Below are 20,999 nucleotides of genomic sequence, written 5' to 3' on the forward strand. Positions count from 1 at the left end.
AATAAAGTGTCAATGGTTACCGGGAGAATGGGTTTGAGAGGGGGAAAATCAGCCATGATGGGAGGGCGGAACGGACTAGATGGGCCGAACGGTGCAATTTCGCTTCTATGTCTTAAAAGCTCGTCTTACAGTATGCGACGGGGTAAGTGGGGACATAGATCAGAGGGATCAGAAGACTCTATGGGACGGAGAACAGGTGCATGGACCCGGGAGCTGAATTTCGAGTTCGGTCCTGTGGCCACACCGACTATGTGCAGCTCGGGGTCCGGGCTGTGCACCGAGCTCCGTTCTGCCCAGCTCTGTCACCAGATTCTCCAAAACCGAGCGTGGGTCAAAGCACAACGGGCGGTGCACGTGACGGGTTCCGGTCCCCTCGTAGCCCCCGCCGCACTCGGATCTCACACATCTCGCGCCACCACCCCGCACCCGTCAGCACCGCCCTTGTCCCGGGGGAGGGCAGCGCTTCCATCTATAGGCAGCCGCTGCCCCGCGCCCGGATATAAGGCGGGCCGGGCGAATCCGTTACCGCAGCTCCTGCAGAATCTGCTCCCGCTCCGCAATGGCCCCCAAAAAAGAAGTCAAGAAGGAAGCCGCAAAACCTGCCGCACCCGCGCCGCCTCCCGCAGAAGCCGAACCACCTAAGGAGCCAGCCTTCGATCCCAAGAGTGTCCGGGTGAGTGGGGCTCGGGGTCCGTGCAGTCGACGTCGCCGTCACCGCACCCGTACCGGCCGCGGTGTCTGCTGCGCTGTTGTCTGAATTGTTGTCGAAGTTGCTGTAATAGCCGAACCGAGCGGGACGGTTCCCGCTCCCCCCAGCCCATTGTCGCCTCCCACCCGGTCCCAGCTCCATTCTCCAGCTGTCACCCAGTGACAGCGGTGCGGGAAGCGGCCGCTGAAGGATTCGCTACGGCCAGTGCGGGCGTTTCCCTGCCCTAGTGTCCAAACAATGAAAGCTGGTGCTCAATCGCCAGGACCGAACCGCCATCACCCTACCGTCTACGGTCCGCTCCCCGGGCTAAGGTCACCAAGGCTGACGGAGACCCTTCCCCGTATCCTTTCCCACTCTCCATGACCTTCACCTCTCCCTGTATCCTCACTCCCTTCCCCTTCCCCCGACCCACTGACCGCGCTGCCGGTACTTGGTGAAACCGGGAGCAGCGCTGCAGCCATTAGGCAGCAACGGTCTGGGGCCGAGGGGAAACGGGAGGTGACCAACCCACAATCAGGTGGAGGCCTGTGGAGTCGCTATCATGGGGCTGATCGTCTGTCTCACTGCCCCATTTCCCACAGCCCTGTGAATCTTCACCTTGAAGATACTTTTCCAGCTCTCTTTGAACCCACAGGGGAATCTTCCCCACCGCCTGCAGTGACTCCCGACTCAACCACTCCTCGGGTTACTCTTGTTTCTTTTGCCACTCGCCTTCATTTCATCTCCCCTGTTTCTTGCCATTCACCGCCCGGAGCAATTTCTCTCTGTCTATTCCACCTCTGCCCGCATGGTTTTAAACACCTCTATCAGGATCTCCTTACAGCCTCTCGGTTCCAATGAGAAGAGCCCCAACTTCTGCCCTCTGTCCACAGAAGTAATGCCCGTGCTCTCCGGGGTGATTTTGGCAAATCCACGAGACGCAGGAACAGAATCAGGCTATTCGGTCCATTGAGGCTGCTCCAGTATTCAATGGTGGTTGATATATTTTTTTCCTCCAATCCTATTCTCTCTCCCTTTTGCCCATAACCCATTCTACACCCACTCCAGAGTCTTCACGTCTTCCCAGAACAGGATGCACCCTTTCCCACTCTCCATAACCTTCATCTCACTGTATCTGTATCCTCACTCCCTTCCCCTTCTCCCGCCCCACTGACCGCGCTGCCGGTACTTGGTGAAACCGGGAGCAGCGCTGCAGCCGTTAGGCAGGAACGGTCTGGAACCCCTCCACAGTTGTTCATAGAAACACCTATTCTGTCTCTACAAAAGCGCACACACCCTGTACAGCCACTCCACTATCAGCACAAGATAGAATGTGGAGGGACACACCATCTCCAAGTCTCAGTTTCCTCCTCTGACCTTTAACATGATTACCTTTGCTGAACGTCCGCCATCAAGAGGTGTAACGGTTAATGTTTACCATTGGCCAGAAACTAGAGCACGCCTTAGAGGGAATGACTTCCCTTGTATTTCCCCAAAGCCGCTCCACTACCTTCAAGCACAAGTGTGATGGAATAAAATAGGACTCGGGAACGAGGATTAAGCAACCTCCTGAGCCAGCACCTACCCACCACCTCAGTATTCCCTCCCTCCGCCCGCAGGACATTGTGCGTACTGTGAACCACCTGCCAAAGGCACTGCAGTAATCTGTTTGTACCCACGTGACTCGGACATTTCTGGGAGCTGTCAGTTTGCGAGCAGTGCTGAAAGAAAAGTGATTTCCATCCAAGATTAGATTCAGATGTCTAATGTGCTCTGCCTGCTTTGTCTATCTGAAGGGATTTTATTTCAAAGCAACACGCAGATTGTGAACCCGTAAGAATTGCAAAGTGGCACTGGGAGGGGGGCTGAAAAGGGAACAGACCAGAGCACCTTCCTGCTTTGGTTCAGGGCGAGCTCAGTATTATTTGATTTCATTATCCTTCAGGCTTCTGATATACATGAAACCTAATATTTCACAATTGAGCAGTACAGGTTAGATACAAAGCAAAACTTCCTTACATTTTCCTGTATCATGATTCCAGAGTCACAGAGTTATACAGCATGAAATAGGCCCTGCAGCTCAATTGATTCATGCTAACTGATGTGCCCATTTAAGCTAGTCCAATATGCCTGCATTTGGTCCATATCCCTCTAAACCTTCCTATCATGTTATAGATTTATGGGAATACTGACCATAAGTCATTATGTTTCAGATAGGAATAAGGATAAAATTGGAACTTGCAAGAGGTGCTAAATCGGGGGATGCAACAAGGTAATTCAGGAGCTAAGGGGCATTGATTGGGAGTAGCCAGTGTTAGACAAGTCACATCTGATATGTGAGAGCTTTTTTCAAAGACCATTTAAAGAGTTCAGGATTGGGATATTCCAGTAAGGAGGAGGATGGTAAGGTAAGAGACACGGATGAGCTGAGAGGTCCTAAATTTAGTCAGGAAGGGAAAGGAAGCATATGTAGAATCTAGGAAGCTAAAAGCAGACTGGTCCCTTGTGGAATATAATGATAGCAGGTAAGTGCTCAAGCAGGCAATTAGGAAGGTCAAAAGAGGCCATGAAATGTCATTGGTGAGCTAGGTCAAGAAGTATCCAATATAGCATGTCTATAATTGATATAGATCAGTTTACAGATGTAGCCAGAGAAGTGGCAGATGGAGTTTAATCCAGGCAAGTATGAGGTGTTGCACTTTGGGAGATCAAACGAAAGGAGAAAACGTACAGTTAATGGTAGGCCCTTTAATAGCATTGAAGTACAGAGGGATCTAGAGTCAGAGTCCATAGTTCACTGCAAGTGGCTACACAAATGGATAAGGTGGTCAAGAAGGTGCATGACATACTTGCCTTCACTGGGAGGGTGCTGAGTATGAGAGCAAGGAAGTTATGCTGCAGCTATAGAAAACTTCAGTGAGACTGCACTTGGAGAACTATGTGCAGTCCTGATTGCCCCATTATAGGAAGGATGTGAAGACTGGAGCCTGCTGCATGGGCATATCGTACTACCCTGGCTTATGTATCATATAGACAGCTGGAACACAACATCCGTGGTCGACCCTGACCAATGGAAGGCATGAAGATTGTGGAAAAGGTGCGGAAGAAGTTTACTGGGATGCTGCCTGAATTAAAGGGGGTATGTGCTATAAGGAAAGGTTGGACAACCTTTGGTTGTTCTCCTTAGAGTGCCAGAGGCTAAGGGGTGACCTGAAAAAGGTTGCTCTTTTAATTATGAGAGGCATAAATAGGGTAGACAGTCATAATCTACTCCCCAGGGTAGAAATGTCAAACACCAGATAACATGCTTTTAAGGTTAGAAGGGTAAAGTTTAAAGGTGACATGAGTGGCAAATTCTGATGATGGAGAGGTACTTGCTGTAGAGTCCCATCCCTGGTCTCATATCCTTCAGCAGAAACACACCACTCCTTCACTTCCAGCTCTTCAGTAACATTGGCCTTTCTTTGATCTGTTCCAGATTGAATTCAGCAATGACCAGATTGAAGGTGAGTTGTTGTCTTTTGTGTGTAATATTATTCCCTCCTCAAGCTTTTCATGATGGCTGATTAAACAAGTGCATGGGGAAAGGCAGAGAGAACTTCCCCTGACCCTGAATGCAGTCCTAGCCTTGACCCCTCCCGCCCCAATCCTGACTCCAATCCCCATCTTGGTCAGTGACTCCCACCTTAACACTGGATGTTGACCTTGACCCTATTCCAGGTGCTGTCCCTGACGACGACATCCCAAACCTGATCACTGATTCAAACCCCAGGCTCTGACATTGAACTAACCTCTGGGGATTTGCCCCAACCCCTGATATTGCCCTCATGGACTGCCCGTGCTCCCATGTAGACATTGCCCGATTTCCCTTATTTGCTGTGGGTTTGATGTGCTATTTCTTGTTAGTACAGATTCAGTGTTGGAGATACCTGTTTCTCTGCCCCTATCAGATTCCTTCATCTCCAGCCCTTTACCTTTCCTACCCACCTGGCCTTCACCTATCACCTTCCAGCTATCTTCCCTCCCCTCCCCCCTACTTTTTATTCTGGTGTCTTTCCCTTCCTTTCCAGTCCTGATGGAGGATCTTGGCCTGAAATGTCAACTGATTATTCATTTCCATAGATGCTGCCTGACCTGCTGAGTTCCTCCAGCATTGTGTGTGTGTGTGTGTGTGTGTGTGTGTGTGTGTGTGTGTGTGTGTGTGTGTGTGTGTGTGTGTGTGTGTGTGTGTGTGTGTGTGTGTGTGTGTGTGTGTGTGTGTGTGTGTCTGGATTTCCAGTAGAATTTCTCATGTTTATCATGTGACTGCTTTACCTGCATGTTTGTGTATTTCTATCTAGACTATATGGGTATCATTTGATCTAGTTCACTGTCCCCTGTCCATGGAACAGTACCTAAACCCAGCCTTATCCTGTTCTTGTACTTGTCCCTGTACCCAGCTTTGTTACATGTGGTTTGACATTTCTCACCACCACAGTTACAATCTATTCCTCGTATCCACTTTCAGAATTCAAGGAAGCTTTCGCCCTTTTCGACAGGACCCCGTCCTGTGAGATGAAGATCACCTATGCTCAGTGCGGTGATGTCATGCGAGCTCTCGGGCAGAACCCCACCAATGCTGAGGTCATGAAGGTCCTGGGCAAACCCAAACCAGAAGGTCAGTGCTGCCACATCTCCCCCAACCCTTCAATCCACCTTTTATTGATACTAGGTGTGCAGTGATGGCCACCACCTCCAGCACCAGTGACGGGATGTGGTAAGGGTTGTAACTATGGAGATAATATGCAAACACATGTCCAAACAAAGACAGACACACATGTAACCACACACCTATGATCACAGATGTGGAAAAGCAATCATGTGTGCAAAACTACTGGAGAATATGACTGTACATGTACATGAATGTGTGAACACAGGTACAGGACAACCACACCAATCAATACAAGAACCTCACCATCGGCCCCTCCACAGTTCCGTCCTTTCCCTAACAGCACAGACCCCCTGCTCCAGCAGTCTGCCTGACTCTCTATCTTCTTCCTGACAGAGATGAACCAGATGATGTTGGACTTTGAGACCTTTCTCCCAATGCTGCAACACATCTCGAGAAGCAAGGACCAGGGCACTTTGGAGGATTTTATAGAAGGCTTGAAAGTCTTTGATAAGGAAGGAAACGGCACAGTGATGGGGGCCGAGCTTCGTCATGTGTTGGCGACACTGGGTAAGTGCTCATTCGGAGGTAAGGGTAGACCTAAGCTGGTCTACAGGTAGACTCTGGTCCCTACAGGTAGCTGTTGAGTGAATAACACTCATTAGCCTTTTCCATCTTGCTCGCCCCTTTCACCAGGGTCAGCCACTTTCAGCAAACCGCACACAGCCGCTGTCTGTAATGACCTTCCTTCTTTTGTTAAGCCAGAAGTGGAGATGTTTGCTGATGATTGCATATTGCAGCTCCTCCAGATGGGAAGCAGTCTATGCCTGCGTACATCAAGATTTGAAAGACTTTCAGGCATGAGCTGATAAATTACAGTTGAAATTTAGACTGTTGTTAGCAGCAGAGATTACTGATCCTGAACCCAGTGAATCTGAAACCTTCTCGCTGCAAGTCTCAAAGCCTTGGTTAGTTTCCAGCCAGTGAGCTGATTTTTTTTTAATATTCTTCATTAATGGATACGTTTCACATGGTGCCAATTCACTGACCCCAAGGGAGGTGCTGGGATTGATCAACTGGAACTACTGCAGTCCTTCAGGTGAGGATCTTCCCACAGTGCTGTTGGAGAAGGACTTTCAGCATTTAGGTCCAGCAATATTGACAGAACATTGATAGATTTTGAAGTCAGGATGCACCATTCTGAGGCTCGCACCGAGCCTCAGAGGGAGAAATGTAGCTTGCTGTATCACTGCATCAAAAAGCTCTCCTGGACACATCAACAATTCCACCTTCTCCAAGCCTTTAATACTCTGGTAATCCAAGTTAGTATTTGGAAAATTGATATCCCCTGGTACTTTAATTGTTGGGGCTGCACTCATCCAGACAAGTGGAATGTCTGCTGTTATACTTTTGCCTTGTAGATAGAGTACAGCACATCAGCAGACTCTTTGGTCCATCACATCCATGCTAACCTTTTCTTCCCATCTACATTAACCATATTGCTTGCATTAGGTCTGTATCCTTCTATGTCTTGCCTATTCAAGTGTCTGTCAAAATGTCTGAAATGTAGTGATTGTGTCTGATTCCACCACCACCTCTGACAGTGCATTTCCAGATATCAACCACAGTCTGTGTAAAAATAAATCTTAGTTCCCTTTTAAAACCCCTTCCTCTCACTTTAAATCTAAGTCTTGTTGATACCCTTACCATGAGGATAAAAGATTCTGACAATCTACCCTATTTGTGCCTGTTATCATTTTATAGATCTCCATCAGGCCCCTCCTCTGTCTGCTCTGATCCAGGGGAAACAATCCCAACCTATCTAATCCCTCCCCATAACTGAAGTCCTCCATCCAAGGCAATATCCTGATGGATCTCTTCTGCACTCTCTCCAATGCAACCACATTTTTCCTATGGTATGCTGACTAGAACTAGATGCAATACTCAGTGTAGTGTAACCAAACTTTTTTAAAATTGCAATAGAATGTCACAACTCTTACACTGTACACTCTGACCAATGAAGGCAAGCATCCCATTCTTCACTACCCTATCTAAAATGAGTTGCCACTTTCAGGGAACTATGGACCTGAACCAAGGTCCTTCGCTGTTCACCAGCTCCTTAGTGCTCTACCATTTGCTGTATGCACCCTACACCTAAATGCATCACCTTGTACTTGCCAAGATTAAGTTCCATCTGCCAAATGATCTCATCTCATCTATGCCCTCCTGTTGCCTTGGGCATCCTTCTAAATTGGACATAGGACATCCAGCTTCTGACCTGCTCTTCTAGCCACACTGCTTATGTTTCTGAGTGATGTTGAACCCTGACCCCCGGCTCTTCAATGCAGTAGCCGTGATAATAGTGCCATTAAATATGAAGAAGAGGTATTGGAGATGGCAAGTGCTTGACACTGATGCGCCACAGTTGTATCTTGTCACTTGCGAGTTCATACCTGAGAGTCCTGAAAATCTTGCTGTCTGTGGGCACGAATTGCTCATTAGTTGAGGAGTTGCAAATAGAATTGAACATTGTACAATAGTCAGTAATATGCCCACTTCTGACCTTGAGGCAGAAAGAAGGTCATTAATGAAATACCTGAAGATGGTTGGGATCAGGACACTGCTCTCAGCGGCTCCTGGAGTGGAAAGATTGGCTTCTTGTAACTGCAGGCATCTGCCACATATTCTGAATGTGCCTGTGGATTGGAGGATAGGAAATGTGACTCCTCTGTTTATTAATGAAGAGAGTGAGAAATGGGGAAGCAGTGAGCCAGCTAACCTGAGGAGGACATGCCGAAATCCCTAATCCAGGGTGTAACAAACAGACCTCATTGAAAAGGGTCGGATTGAGTAGAGTCAGCATAGATTAATGAAATCAAAGTCCTGTTTGGCTAATCTTTGAAGGTAAACTTGGACAAATAGATGAAGATAACCAGTGATGAGGTAAGTCTGCATTTTTGGAAGGCTTTAGATAAGATCCTGCACAGTTTGCTCAACAAGGTTGCAGCCTTGAACTGGGAGCTGCACATTGAAAGCAGTGGGGTTACGTGGTCTCTTTAAGTTTGGTGGCCGTGACTAGTGGGACCCAGCTATCTGTGATCCGTATTAGCTTTTCTGGTGCTAAATAGGTGGGATTTTGAGGAGAACAGGAGATGTGAAGAGACGGCAGGGGAAATGGACAAGCAATGAGTGGGGTAGAACAGAGCAGGTGGAATATAGAATATGAGCTATTGCACTTTGGTGCACAGATAAGGAGATAAAGAATGTGTGTTAAATTGCTAGAGCTTAAGAAATATTGATATTCAATAGGACCTGGGAGTGCTTGACTGAAGGCCAACATGCAGGGTCGCAGAAACTCAAGAAGGCCTTTAATGTGAGTGGTGGAATAATGATGTCTCACTACAAATATATAGGGCCTAGTCCACATGGTACCAGGAGTAACATGGGCAGTTTGGGTGCTTTACCTCAGAAGGAACTTCATGCCATAGAAGTAATGCAGCAGAGCTTCATCAGACCAGCTCCAGCTTCCAGGATGGAGAGTTGCCATCTGAGCAGAGACTGAGTAGACCAGGCCCCGGTTCTCCAGAGCTCAGGAAAATGAGAAGAGAACTCACTGCAATTCACAAAATTCTAACAAGGCTCAACCGGCTTGGTCCAGGGAGTGAGCTTCCCCTGGAATTGTCCTCTGGGTGTAGGCAAGATGTTTTCTCTGACTGAGGGTCTAGAACCAGTGGCCACAGTTTAAATACAAAGCAGAAGTCAGTCAGGTATGTTTGGAGTTCTCTACCCCAGAGTACTGTGAAGGTTCAGTCATTGACTTGATTCAGAAGAAATGTGGATGGATTTCTGGACAAAAAGACAATTGAAGAAGGTGGGGATACTGCAGGGAAATGGCACTCTGGTGGGATCAACATGATGAGGTAGGCGCAAAGGACCGAATGGCCAACTCCTGCCTCAATGTCTTCTGTTCTTCCCTGTCCTGTTATGAATCGAATTGTTAGAGAATGTTCCCACTGAGAGCATGTTTCAAGCTTTGTTCCTCAGTTCAATGCTTCTTGATGTCAAGCACAGTATTCTCACTCTGCCTTTGACTGTTGTGGAATAGGTAAATGATTTTAAATGTGAAGTCTATCCCGTAGCTGAAGATGGCCAGTAGAGAGGAACTATGCAACTAATGAGCACCTTGGTCCACAGGAGAGAAGATGTCAGAGAGTGAGGTGGAGCAGTTGATGGCCGGACAGGAGGATTCCAACGGGTGCATCAACTATGAGGGTAAATCTAACCCCCACTTCACTAACTCCTCACTCTCTCCTCTCACTACCATTCCCCCTCACCCTCCTCCACATCTCCTTCACACTCCTCCCTCGCACCTGTCTATTACGCTTCTCCCCTCACTCCTCCTTCCCCCTCACGTTCCCCTTCATTTCCTCCCCTCTCACCTCATCCTCTTTCCCTCACTCTGTGAGTTGCCATTCTGAACCACACAGGTTACTGTGAGTAATGGGCCCACTGACTCATCTGTGGTGCTAATTGTAAACCAATAAACCCGCTGTGTTGCTTGGGGCTTTGTGTTGGTGTCATGCTCGCACAGGGAGACCATGTGCGGACAGGCCGACAGTCAGTGTGGTAATTACAGAAGCAGTGGGGAGGGCAGGAGCAGCCAGCCTCATACCCTGGCTGGTAGCTCTTTCCTATCAATACTTTTGCATTTCTATCATATTGTCCAATAAACAGACAGGAGCGTTGAGCTGTGGAGATGATGGACTGTTCAGAATACCTAATCATTGGCACAAAGCCCTGAGCTGTCTCCCAGGCCAGATTCAAATATTCCTAGCTGAATTGCTTCAAACCCTTGGTGGCATAGCGGTTAGCGCAACACTATTAAAGCTTGGGGCATTGGAGTTCGGAGTTCAATTCCGATGCTATCTGCAAGGAGTCTGTACATCCTCCCCATGGAATGTGTGGATTTCTTCTGGGTGCTCCAGTTTCCTGCCACATTTCAGAGACCTATTGATTAGTAGGATAATTGGTCATTGTAAATTATCCCGTGATTAGGGTAGGGCTCAAAAGGCCAGAAAGGCCTATTCTGCGTTGTATCTCTAAATAACCGAATAAACTGAACTGTGGGTAATAATTATTGCTTTAATTTGCAGCTTTTGCAAAGCACATCTTATCAGGATGAAATACTTCCAACTGGTGAGTTAAACAATTGGGAGTGTGTGATGGGATGGTGTAGAGGGAGCTTTATTCAGTGTCTGACCTACAGAGTGTGTGATGGGACAGTGTAGAGGGTGTTTCATTCTATGTTTGACCTGATTTTTAGAAAATAGGAGCATTACAGAAAGTTTACTTCTCCCACATTACCAGAGCTGAACTAGACCTGACAAGTCCTAGAGTTCTTTCCCACTACATCAGGGGACAGTTCTGCCCCATTTATAACCCCAACTGATGAAGCTGCTGCCTCTTCTTAAGTAGTCACTTTTGATGCATCCTTGACAAGCCGCTACCCAGTCCTGTGAACAGTGCACTTGGCCAGGCCCAGGAGCACACTGACACAATGGTCAAGTTCATTCCCCTCCGCACCGGGTGTCCAGGGATCAGGAAAGTGGAGCTGAAGACTTCACTTCATACTAGGTCTTCATAGAGGGCTACAGTCTCTCACAGTCAGTATGTATGTGGAACATGGGCTCCTCTGGACTGTGGAAATGGCAGGTATCTGGGGGTTGTGAACCAACTTACAAAGCTGTTGCACAGACTGCTCTTTCATACTGTACACTCTCCACCCCGGGACCTCTGTCTAGGTGTTCCAATATTTGATAGGTTTCAATAACTTCCCCTCTCATTCTTCTAAATTCCAGTGAGTACAGCCCAGAGCCATCAAATGCTCCTTGTGTGGTCCCTGCAACCAGAGATGCTGCCTCAAACCACCGAAAAAGGAGATACAGTATTTTGGTTGTTCAAAAGTTACCCCTCCCTGAACCTTACCATTTCATGGGACAGTGTCCCTTGTATCATACTGTAACATATTACGTCATTCAGTCCAATTACTTACTCCAGCAGTAAATAAAAGGCAAATATTGTTGAAGTTTACTGAACACTTTTTCCTAGTTGCCTGTTGGTCAGGTGAGTCAGGGCGTTGCATCTGAACCACAGATAGAACATTTGTCATTGACCTCCCAAATGTTTGTGGGGGACCTGCTGATTCTTGTGACCAGAATGAAGAATTTGTAGAAAGACTGAATTGATTGGAACTTCTTGAGCAGTGAGAAAGAAGCACTGATTGGTTGGGTGAACAGCTGGTTCCAGCTCTGATTGGTTGGGTGAATGGCTGGTTCTGGGTTTGTACATTTCCTGTAAGAGTTCTGTCTGAATGTCCTGTACAAGTGGATGTTTGAGCATGCTGACTCCCTTTCTCTCTCTCTCTCTTGCTTGCAGTGAGTTCACAGTGCAACTACTGGTGAAGGAGTAGAAGATGCAAATCAGTCAATGTCTCAACAATGTCATTAACAACTGCTGCTGTGGCCACCCTGATGTTACCCAGCAAGTGAACACCTTCACATATCATTGGGCAGGACTGCTTTCAGAACTGAAACCTATCTGCTCTCACTGTGTGCACTGTGTTGTGTCTCAGGACAAGCTCCACCAATCTCAGACCATCTCCAATTGTCCATCAACTTGTATCTTAATTTATGAGTTTATACCACAAATTAAAATCAACACAAAACATTCCTTTTTTTTGTTCTCTGTTTGATCCTTTTCGGGAAGGGGGTCTATAAAAGATGACCAAAGGCAACGGCTGTCGGCAGGCACAGATTAGACACCTCGGGTTATAGGCCTCACCTACAGCTGTACTTCAGGGTGTGTGGTTAGAGCTATGCTCTGTTGTAACCATGGAGAGTTGCTCATGACATATTTTAGTCTCATGGCATTCTATTGAAAAATCACAACACAGTGAGTCCATTTGCCCCATTATGTCTGTTTCCTAGCCTAACTCCTCCTGCCGGCACAGGGGCCACAGACCTGCAGGCCTTGGCTTCTTGAGGGTACACCCAAGCATGGTTTAAATGTGAAAGTTTCTGTGATGTCCAGACTTTGTCTAACCTTGGGATAAAAATAAATGTCTTTATCTCCTCTCTGGCCCTTCCAGCTTTAAATCTGCACTGCCAATACTTGATCCTTCTGTTCCTTGGTCCTGATTAATTTTAGGTGTCTTGATTAATTCTCCCATCACCCTCCTGCTCCTAAACAGTTTGCCCTATTCTTCCTCTAATCGTTCAAGTGCTCCAGGTGCAATGCCACTGATGTACTGGCATTGGAGTGTGGTTGAGTGAATAGCAAACAAACACACCATTATCAACAAGAGTCACCCAAAAACATAAATAATATCTATTTACCCCTCTTCTCCCCCTCTGTTCCCTCTTCTCCCCCTCCCATTCCCTGTACCCTCACCAGTCCATGTCTCCTTCCCAGACTTCTTACTATCCTACAGGTGTTGTGTACTCACAAGCTTGCCAGTCACCCAAGTTCCCAGTGTCCACCTCCCCACCTTGCACACTGTCTGTATTTATCTCCGCCCATACCTCAGCCACTCCCACTGTCCATTCTCCACCTCTGTTCAGTGTCCATTTCTAGCAATTCTTCAAAGTTCACGGCAAATTTATCATCAAAGTACATATCTGTCACCATATACAACCTGAGATTTATTTTCTCACAGGCATACTCAATATGTCCACAACAGAATAATAACCATAATAGAATCAATAAAAGACTGCACCAATTTGAGCATTCAACCAGTGTGCAATTACAAACTGTGCAAATACAAAAATAAATAAATAAGCAATAAATATCAAGAACATGAGATGAAGAGTCCTTGAAAGTGAGTCCATAGATTGTGGGAACATTTCAATGATGGGGCGAGTGAAGTTATCCCTTTTAGTTCAAGAGGCTGATAGTTGAAGAGTGGTTGAATGCTGAGCTGTAGTCAATGAAGAACATCCTGATGTTGCACCTTTTGCTGTCCAGATGTTCCAGGGTTCTGTGAAGAGCCAATGAGAGAGCATCTGCTGTGAACCTGTTGCTCCGGTAGGCAAATTAGTGTGGATCCAAGTCACTTTTCGGGCAGGAGTTGATATGTTTCATCACCAACCTTTCAAAACACTTTATCACTGTGGATGTAAGTGCTATGGGATGATAGTCATTGAGGCAGGTACCACGTTCTTCTTCGGTACCAGGTTAATTGAAGCCTGCTTGAAGATGGTGGACTGTCCATCCACCATCCTCAATTTCTATCCTTCATCCATTTTCCAGACATTTTTGTCCATACTTTGGCAATGCCTACTGAACAAACACTGCCCTTGTCCACTGACTATTACACAGACAAGCCCACAATCCAGACCTTACCCCATTGTCCATGCAGCAGGCACAGCCGCACTCCGTGGCCAAGTTCTGTCCACCATTCAGAAAGGCATAGATTACTTGAGACATTTAGGGTGGGATTGTTCAAGAAGGCCAGGTCTGACCAACTCAGTTAGATCTTTTGAGAAGACAACAAGAATGGCCAATAAGGGTGGTGCATTTGATATAATCTAAGTGGATTTTAACAAGGCTTCCCACAAGTTTTCATATGTGGTAGATAAGTCACCTGACCAGGTGGTGCACACCCCAGGGTTCTGAAAGAGACAGCTGAAGAGATTGTGGAGGCATTAGTGGTAATCTTTCAAGAATCACTAGATTCTGGATTAGTTCCAGAAGAGTGGAGAATTGCAAATGTCACTCCACTCTTTAATAAGTGAGGGAGGCAAAAGACAGGAAATTATAGGCCACACGAGTGAATCTGCAGATGCCGGAAATAAATAAAAACACACAATGCTGGCAGAACTCAGCAGGCCAGACAGCATCTATGGGAGGAGGTAGTGACGACATTTCGGGCCGAAACCCTTCATCAGGAGTGAAGTAACATGGGATGGTCGAGGGAGGATAAGAAGTGGGGGGAGGGATGAAGTAGAGAACTGGGAAGTGATAAGCTGAAGGGAAATGGGTGAGGGGGATGGTGGAGAATTATGGGAAATAAAAGAGAAAGAAAGGTAGGGCTGGGGGGAGATTATAGTGAGGGGGGAAAAAGAGAGAGAAAGAGAACCAGACTAAAATTATACATAGGGATGGGGTAAGGGGGGGGGGCGCAGGGGTATCAACGGAGGTCTGTGAGTTGAATGTTCTTGCCGGCAGGTAGGAGGCTACCTAGGCGGGAGATAAGGTATTGCTCCATCGACCTGCGTGTGGCCTCATCTTGACGGTAGAGGAGGCCATGGACAGACATGTTGGAGTGGGAGTGGATCGCTCCCTACGCGACTCCCTTGTCCATTCATCCCCCCCATCCCTCCCCACCGACCTCCCTCCAGGCACTTATCCCTGCAAACGGAAGAAGTGCTACACCTGCCCCCATACATCTTCCCTCACCACCATCCTAGGCCCCAGACAGTCCCTTCAGGTGAGGCACCACTTCACCTGCGAGTCAACTGGGGTGATATACTGTATCCGGTGCTCCCGATGTGGCCATTTATACATTGGGGAGACCCGCCGCAGACTGGGAGACCGTTTCGCCGAACACCGGCGCTCAGTCCTCCAGCAGTGGCGGGATCTCCCTGTGGCCACACACTTCAATTCCACAGACCACTCTCACCTTGCTATTTTAAATGTATATCGATGTGAGATTTCAACGTAGGATGAGTGATAGAGAAGTTGTAGGTGTTTTCAGAGGGTGAGGTGGAAAACATTCAACTGCAGGAAGGCACTAGTGATCTGCTCAGCTGGGCAGAGCAGTGTGAGCGGAGAGAGTGAGGGGGATTCATTTAGAAAGGAGATGCAAGACAAGGGAATGCACAATAAAGGGAAGGATATTGAGTGGTAGGGAGTGGTGGGAGGGAGTGGCCTGCTCACTATGGCCACCACCCACTCCTCGCCTCAGGACCCTTTGCTCTCTGCCACCTCCTTCTCACCTCACTACAGAACCCAGTAGGTACCTTCACAGACCTTTCCCCTCAGCCTCTGCTGACCACAAGAAAATGAGTGTCTCAAGCCTGCCCCACCACTCAGTAAGATCCTAGTTGGTTTGCCCCAGGCTTCATCACCTCCAGGGATCTAAAGGAACTCAAATCGCCTCCCCGCACCTCACCTACAGGAGTTTTTCCACTCATCCAGGTACGCCTGACCACTGTTTTCTCTCGAGCTCATCCACCTCTGACCATCCTCTGTCAGCCCCCGACACTACTTCACTTTACGGTTTCCCTCTTTCTTGTGACTCCACTGCTCCCTCGAGCAGCAACAGACCAAACTCACTGCAGTGGTTGTTGTTTCCTTTGTGTTGCTTTTCCATTAGCAAATCAGCAGCTGGGGCTTTCAAAAGAACATCTCTCAGTGAGGCAGAAGTGGCTGCTTCAACTACGTATATAAAAGTCATAACACCCTTATATTGCATACACCATTCCCTTTGTCACCAAGAGCGCCTAACCTGTCATCTTACGGAAAACTCCATCTGTTCCTTGGTCCCAGCAGACTAGTGATACTGGTCAGCCTTGGGTATGAATTACATCCCAACCTCAGCCTTCGGGGTCCTGCCTTGTTCTGCTCCATTCACCTCTCAATCCTGCACTCACTGAACTACACGGCTCCTGTGAACTTGTTTCCCCTTAATTGGGAGTCCTTTCCTCATCTTTCTGCACCCATTCTCTGTAAGCCCTGCACCTGTAAACCCTTCTAGACCTCTAAACCCACAAGCACCAACTTTTGGCCAACACCTTTAAGTGGTGCACCTCCAGTAGTCAGTGCCTCCGTCACCCAAACTCCGAACTCCAACGTTCTCAGTATAAACATTCCCTAGTTTTCACCTCGCCTGGGAGACTCCTTAAAACCTTTCTGCTAGATCAAGATAAAACTCAAAACTGCTGGAGGTACTCAGCAGGTCAGGCTGTGATCAGAGAAATGAACTGGGGGAGTATTTCTGGTTGAAATCATTTGATCAGAACTTGATTCTTTATTGAACTCTTAACCCAGGTTCCATGTCCCATGTCCCATATCTCAGGTCTCAAGTCCCAGGTCCCAATCCCAGACCTCTGGTCCTACATCCCAGGTCCCAGGTCCTACGTTCCAGGTCTCAGGATCTAGGTGCTGGGCTCCATGACCCACATCCATGTCTCAGATCTTTGCTGCCAGGTCTCACATCCCAGGAGACCATCTGATTTGGAATCACCTGCCACGTTCTTTATCCTCAAGGCTGTGCTCACGGTCAAATAAAACTCAACCCCCACCCCCACCAGTCTAACCAAATTTTATAGAAACACCATCAAGTCTCCCCACCAGCTGCATCACCGTCTGGCATGAGAAATGTAAGGCATCTGACTGCAAGACCCTACAATGGATTTGGAGGACTGCTAAGAGAATCATCTCTTCCACCCATTAGAGATACTTATCTGAAGCACTGTGTATGCAGGGCCCTTAGCATTGTAAATGATTCCTCCTATCTGTACAGAATCTCTTTGACCGATTTAATCAGGCAGGAGGACAAGGGCTGTTAGGATGGGAAACAGCTTCTTCCCCCAGGCTGCAAAACTATTGAACTCTCTGTCACCACCCAGGTGTCATCATGAAAGAAGCACAAGTGTACCTTATTACTTGTTAATCTATTTGTGGTAATATTACTTTATGTTCATTCACTCTGCTGGGGTTATACTACAGATATCACTCCTTCCCCCAATAGCCACTAGGATACTGAGGAACATATATGCAAGCAGATTAAGAAAAGGTGCAAAAACATCAGCATTATTGTAGTGGGTGACTTCAACTTCCTCAGTACAGACTGGGACATCCTTAGTGCAAGAGCTTCAGATTGGGCAGAAGTTGTTAGGTGCATCCAAGATGGTTTCTTAAATCAGTGCATAGACAGTCCACTAGAGGAGGAGCCATACTGGACTGGATCTGATGTGGAGGAATGAGCCTGGCCAGGTGACTGACAGTTCAGTGGGAGAACAGTGACCACAACTCCTTAAGTTTAAAGTGAGCTATAGATAAATATAAGCATGGTTCTTCCGGGAGAGTATTAATTTGAAGCAGGACAAATTACATGAGTATTAGGCAGGAACTAGGAGAGTTCATTGGGAACCGCCATTTCTGGGCAAGTCCACATTCAACATGTGGACGAAGTTTAAAGACTAACTGCCGCACAGTGTACAGGACAGATATGTCCAGAAAGAACGATGGACAAAGATGGCAAGGTCGGGGAACATTGGATGTTGAGAGAGGTGGTGTATTTAGTCAAGAAGAGAAAGCAAGATGCAAGGTATAGGAAGCTAAAATCAAACCAAGCCCTTGAGGATTATAAAGAAGCTAGAAAAGAACTCAATATGGGAACAAGGACAACCAAGAAGGGTCATGAAATGTCCTTGGGAAGTAGGATAAAAGAGAATCCCAAGCCATTCTATACATACATCAAGAGCACGAGGATAACTAGGGAGAAGGTGAGCCCACTCAACAAAAAGGGTGAGGGCGTGGAAACATTAGTTTGGAAGCGGAGGATGTAGGCGAGGTCCTAAATGAGTACTTTACATCAGTATTTACCAAGAAGGACATGGAGCATAGTGAGACCAGTGTGGATTGTACTCAAATGCAAGAGCATTTGAGATAAAGAAAGAGATGTTACAACAGAGACTCAAGAGACTGTAGGTGCTAGAATCTGGAGCAACACACAAGCAGCTGTTAGTGGAAGGGAGTTGTCAATGTTTCAATCAGGACAGAATCTGGAGAGGTGAGAAGAAGAGTAGTGAGAACAGATTCCAAGGCCATTGGTGAGCTGAGGTGGGGTGTAAGATAACTGGCAGGTAGGGGATGTGAGCACGAGAGAAGTTTGGGAGACTGTGGCAGGTGAATGACAGATGGAGGCAGACAAAGAGAGAGGAGAGAAAGTAAAAGCATTGGATACAGCAAGGTAGGGGAGGGGATCGTCAAGATGGCAGATAGTTGTGGAGGGAGATCAGCAGGAACACAAACCACTGGATTCGGATCAGTAAAGGAGCTGAGAATGGGGCCCACTGGCGCAGCCGGACTCAGATGAGTGGGGTGAGGTCAACCTGTGTGTGAAGTGGGAGGATGGAACACAAAGAAAGAGGGGACAAATAAGGAGGAAGGGAGACTGGGGATCTGTAGGAAAGGGGACAAGAATGGGAGGATTGGAGCGATCAGAAGGAGAGGGGGGAGAAGATGAGGGGAGGAGGGGAAAAAAGTTGGTGTTGGGCTTCATCCTGGCACTAGAGAAGGCCAAGGATGGAGCGGTCGAAGGGTGATGGGGACAGCCACTGCAGACGGAGTGTAGGTGCTCAGTGAAACAGTCGTCAGCTTGGTCTCCTCGACGTAGAGGAGGCCACGTCAGGAGCACCGAGTGCAGTGACAAGGTCGGAGGAGGTGCAGGTGAATCTCTGCCTCACCTTGGATGCTTGGCTGGTGGTGAAGGAGAAGGTGTTACACCTACTGTGAGGGCAGGGGAAATGCCAGGAGCCAGAGAGGGGTGGGTGGGGAGATAATGAGCAGGCCAAGGAGTCAAACCCAGAGGAGATCAAAGTTCTTATTGACTCGCCATTGCCTTTTACAGTTTAAGATTGTTCACAGAGCCCATATGTCTAAATCTAAACTATCTCGATTCTACCCTGGCATTAGCCCGCTCTGTGATAAATGCAAGAGGGGTGTTGCCTCTCTCATCCATATGTACTGGTTCTGTCCTAGCTTGGAGAAATTCTGGAAAGATGTCTTCACTACATTATCGGGTATTCTGAATCAGCACCTAGAACCTAACCCCTTAACTGCTCTGTTCGGTTTTTGGGGCGAGACAGATTTATGTCTGGGTCCGACCAAATGCCGAATACTATCCTTTGCCTCTCTCCTGGCTAGACGCTTGATCCTCCTTAGATGGAGAGATGTTGCCCCGCCCACTCATGCGCAATGGCTTAACGACATTATGGCCTGCTTAGACCTTGAAAAAATTCATTATTCAGTTCTTAATTCGGATCTAAAGTTCCATAAGGTCTGGGGACCTTTTATTGAGTACTTTCATAACCTTCCTCCTGACTAGGGTTTTTTTTTCTTCTTTTCGGTCCCTTGCTTTCAGCTCCCTTTTTTTTCTGGTAGTAGGCATTATTATCCTCTGCTGCTAAGTGTATTCACAGTCTGGGAGTTTGACTGTCCTGACCTATACTCTTTATACTGTGTTGTGGTCTGTCTGGAGTTGTTGTTTTTTATCTTGTGTTTTGGGGCTTGGGGAGGACACTAAGCTTACCTGTCTTTAATTTAGGTGCTTTTTTTGTTAAATTCTCTTCCTTTGTAGCATATTGTTACTGTACACTTAATTTTGCACTGTATTAATGCTCCTCATTGGGATTTGGGGTTTTTAATTTGTAAAATGTTTTGAAAACTAATAAAAAAATATTTTAAAAGTTCTTATTGACAGTGTTTTGCTAGCTGTTAAAATGAATAACTATCTCTGTTTGGAGGGAGGGAGGTAGTGTGAGAGCAGAAGAACGAGAAACAGAGGAGATGTGAGATCGGACTCCACCAACCACTCCAGTAGAGAAGCCAGACTTCCTGAGAAAGGAATCTTCTGGAACAGGAAGCCTTGTCTGGAGAGTAAACACACTGAAGACAGAGAAACTAGGGGAAAGGAATGGCACCCTTACAGGAGAAAGGGTGGGGAGAGGTGCAGTTATGTAGCTGTGTGAGTCACTGGGTTTATAGAAAATATCAGTGGGTAGTTTGTCTCCTGAGATGGAGACAGAGAGATCTAGTAAAGGGAGAAATGTGTTTGAAATGATCCATGTGAATTTGAAAACAAGGTGGACGGTGGATGGGAAAGTGATAAAATTCATGCAGATACAGGAAGCAGTGTCAGTACAACAGAGAATGAATTGGGGAGTGGAGCTGGGGAAGGTTTGGAACAGGGACTGCTCCACATAGCCAACAAAGAGGCAAGCACAGCTGGGGTCCATAGGAGGGTCTCTTAAAGAACATTAAAGTGGATGTCCCCAGGGGATATACTACTTTGAGAGGTTGGTGATGAAACATATCAAGTCCAGCCTGAGCAGCAACTTGGATGCACTCCAATTTATCTACCGGAGCAACAGGTCCAGATGCCATCTGATTGGATTTTCACTCAACTCAGGAACATCTGGACAGCAAACACGTATACATCAGGATGCTCTTTATCAACTATAGCTCGACATTCAATACTATTATCCCCTCAAAACTAATCAATAAGCTTCAAGAGCTTGTGCAGTTGGATTCTTGATTTCCTCACTTGCAAAACCCAGTCAGTTTGAATTAACAACATCTCCTCCATGATCTCCATCAGCAGAGGTACACCACAGGGTTGTGTGCCTTGTGCAAGTGCAGATAATAAATAAACAGCAATAAATAACAATTATGAAATAGTAAGATAAAAGAGTCCTTAAATGAGTGTAGTTATCCCCTTTTGTTCAAGAGCCTGATGGTTGAGGGGTAGTAACTGTTCCTGAACCTGGTGGTGTGAGTCCTGAGGCTCCTGTACCTTCTACCTGATGGGAGCAGTGTGAAGAGAGCCTGGCCTGGGTGGTGAGGATCTTTGATGATGGATGCTGCTTTTCTACAACA

At 47.1% G+C, this 20,999-nt stretch overlaps 1 protein-coding gene across 1 annotated transcript; it reads left to right on the forward strand.

Moving 5' to 3' along the window:
* The first annotated feature begins 379 nt into the window (after positions 1–379).
* On the forward strand, positions 380–12,065 carry LOC140741083 (myosin light chain 4-like). Its single transcript, XM_073070800.1, has 7 exons — positions 380–673; positions 4,167–4,194; positions 5,196–5,345; positions 5,733–5,906; positions 9,531–9,608; positions 10,490–10,532; positions 11,772–12,065. Exons 1-6 carry the CDS (start codon positions 560–562, stop codon positions 10,516–10,518), a joined length of 573 nt encoding a protein of 190 aa, XP_072926901.1. The 5' UTR covers positions 380–559; the 3' UTR covers positions 10,519–10,532; positions 11,772–12,065.
* Positions 12,066–20,999: the final 8,934 nt, after the last annotated feature.

Source organism: Hemitrygon akajei, chromosome 18 (genome assembly GCF_048418815.1).
Source record: "Hemitrygon akajei chromosome 18, sHemAka1.3, whole genome shotgun sequence".
Classification (NCBI taxonomy): domain Eukaryota; kingdom Metazoa; phylum Chordata; class Chondrichthyes; order Myliobatiformes; family Dasyatidae; genus Hemitrygon; species Hemitrygon akajei.

Coding starts and splice junctions, on each gene's coding strand:
- LOC140741083 (XM_073070800.1), top strand. CDS start 560: ATGGCCCCCAAAAAAGAAGTCAAGAAGGAAGCCGCAAAACCTGCCGCA. Junction 674..4,166: donor TCGATCCCAAGAGTGTCCGG/GTGAGTGGGGCT, acceptor GATCTGTTCCAG/ATTGAATTCAGCAATGACCA. Junction 5,907..9,530: donor TCATGTGTTGGCGACACTGG/GTAAGTGCTCAT, acceptor CTTGGTCCACAG/GAGAGAAGATGTCAGAGAGT.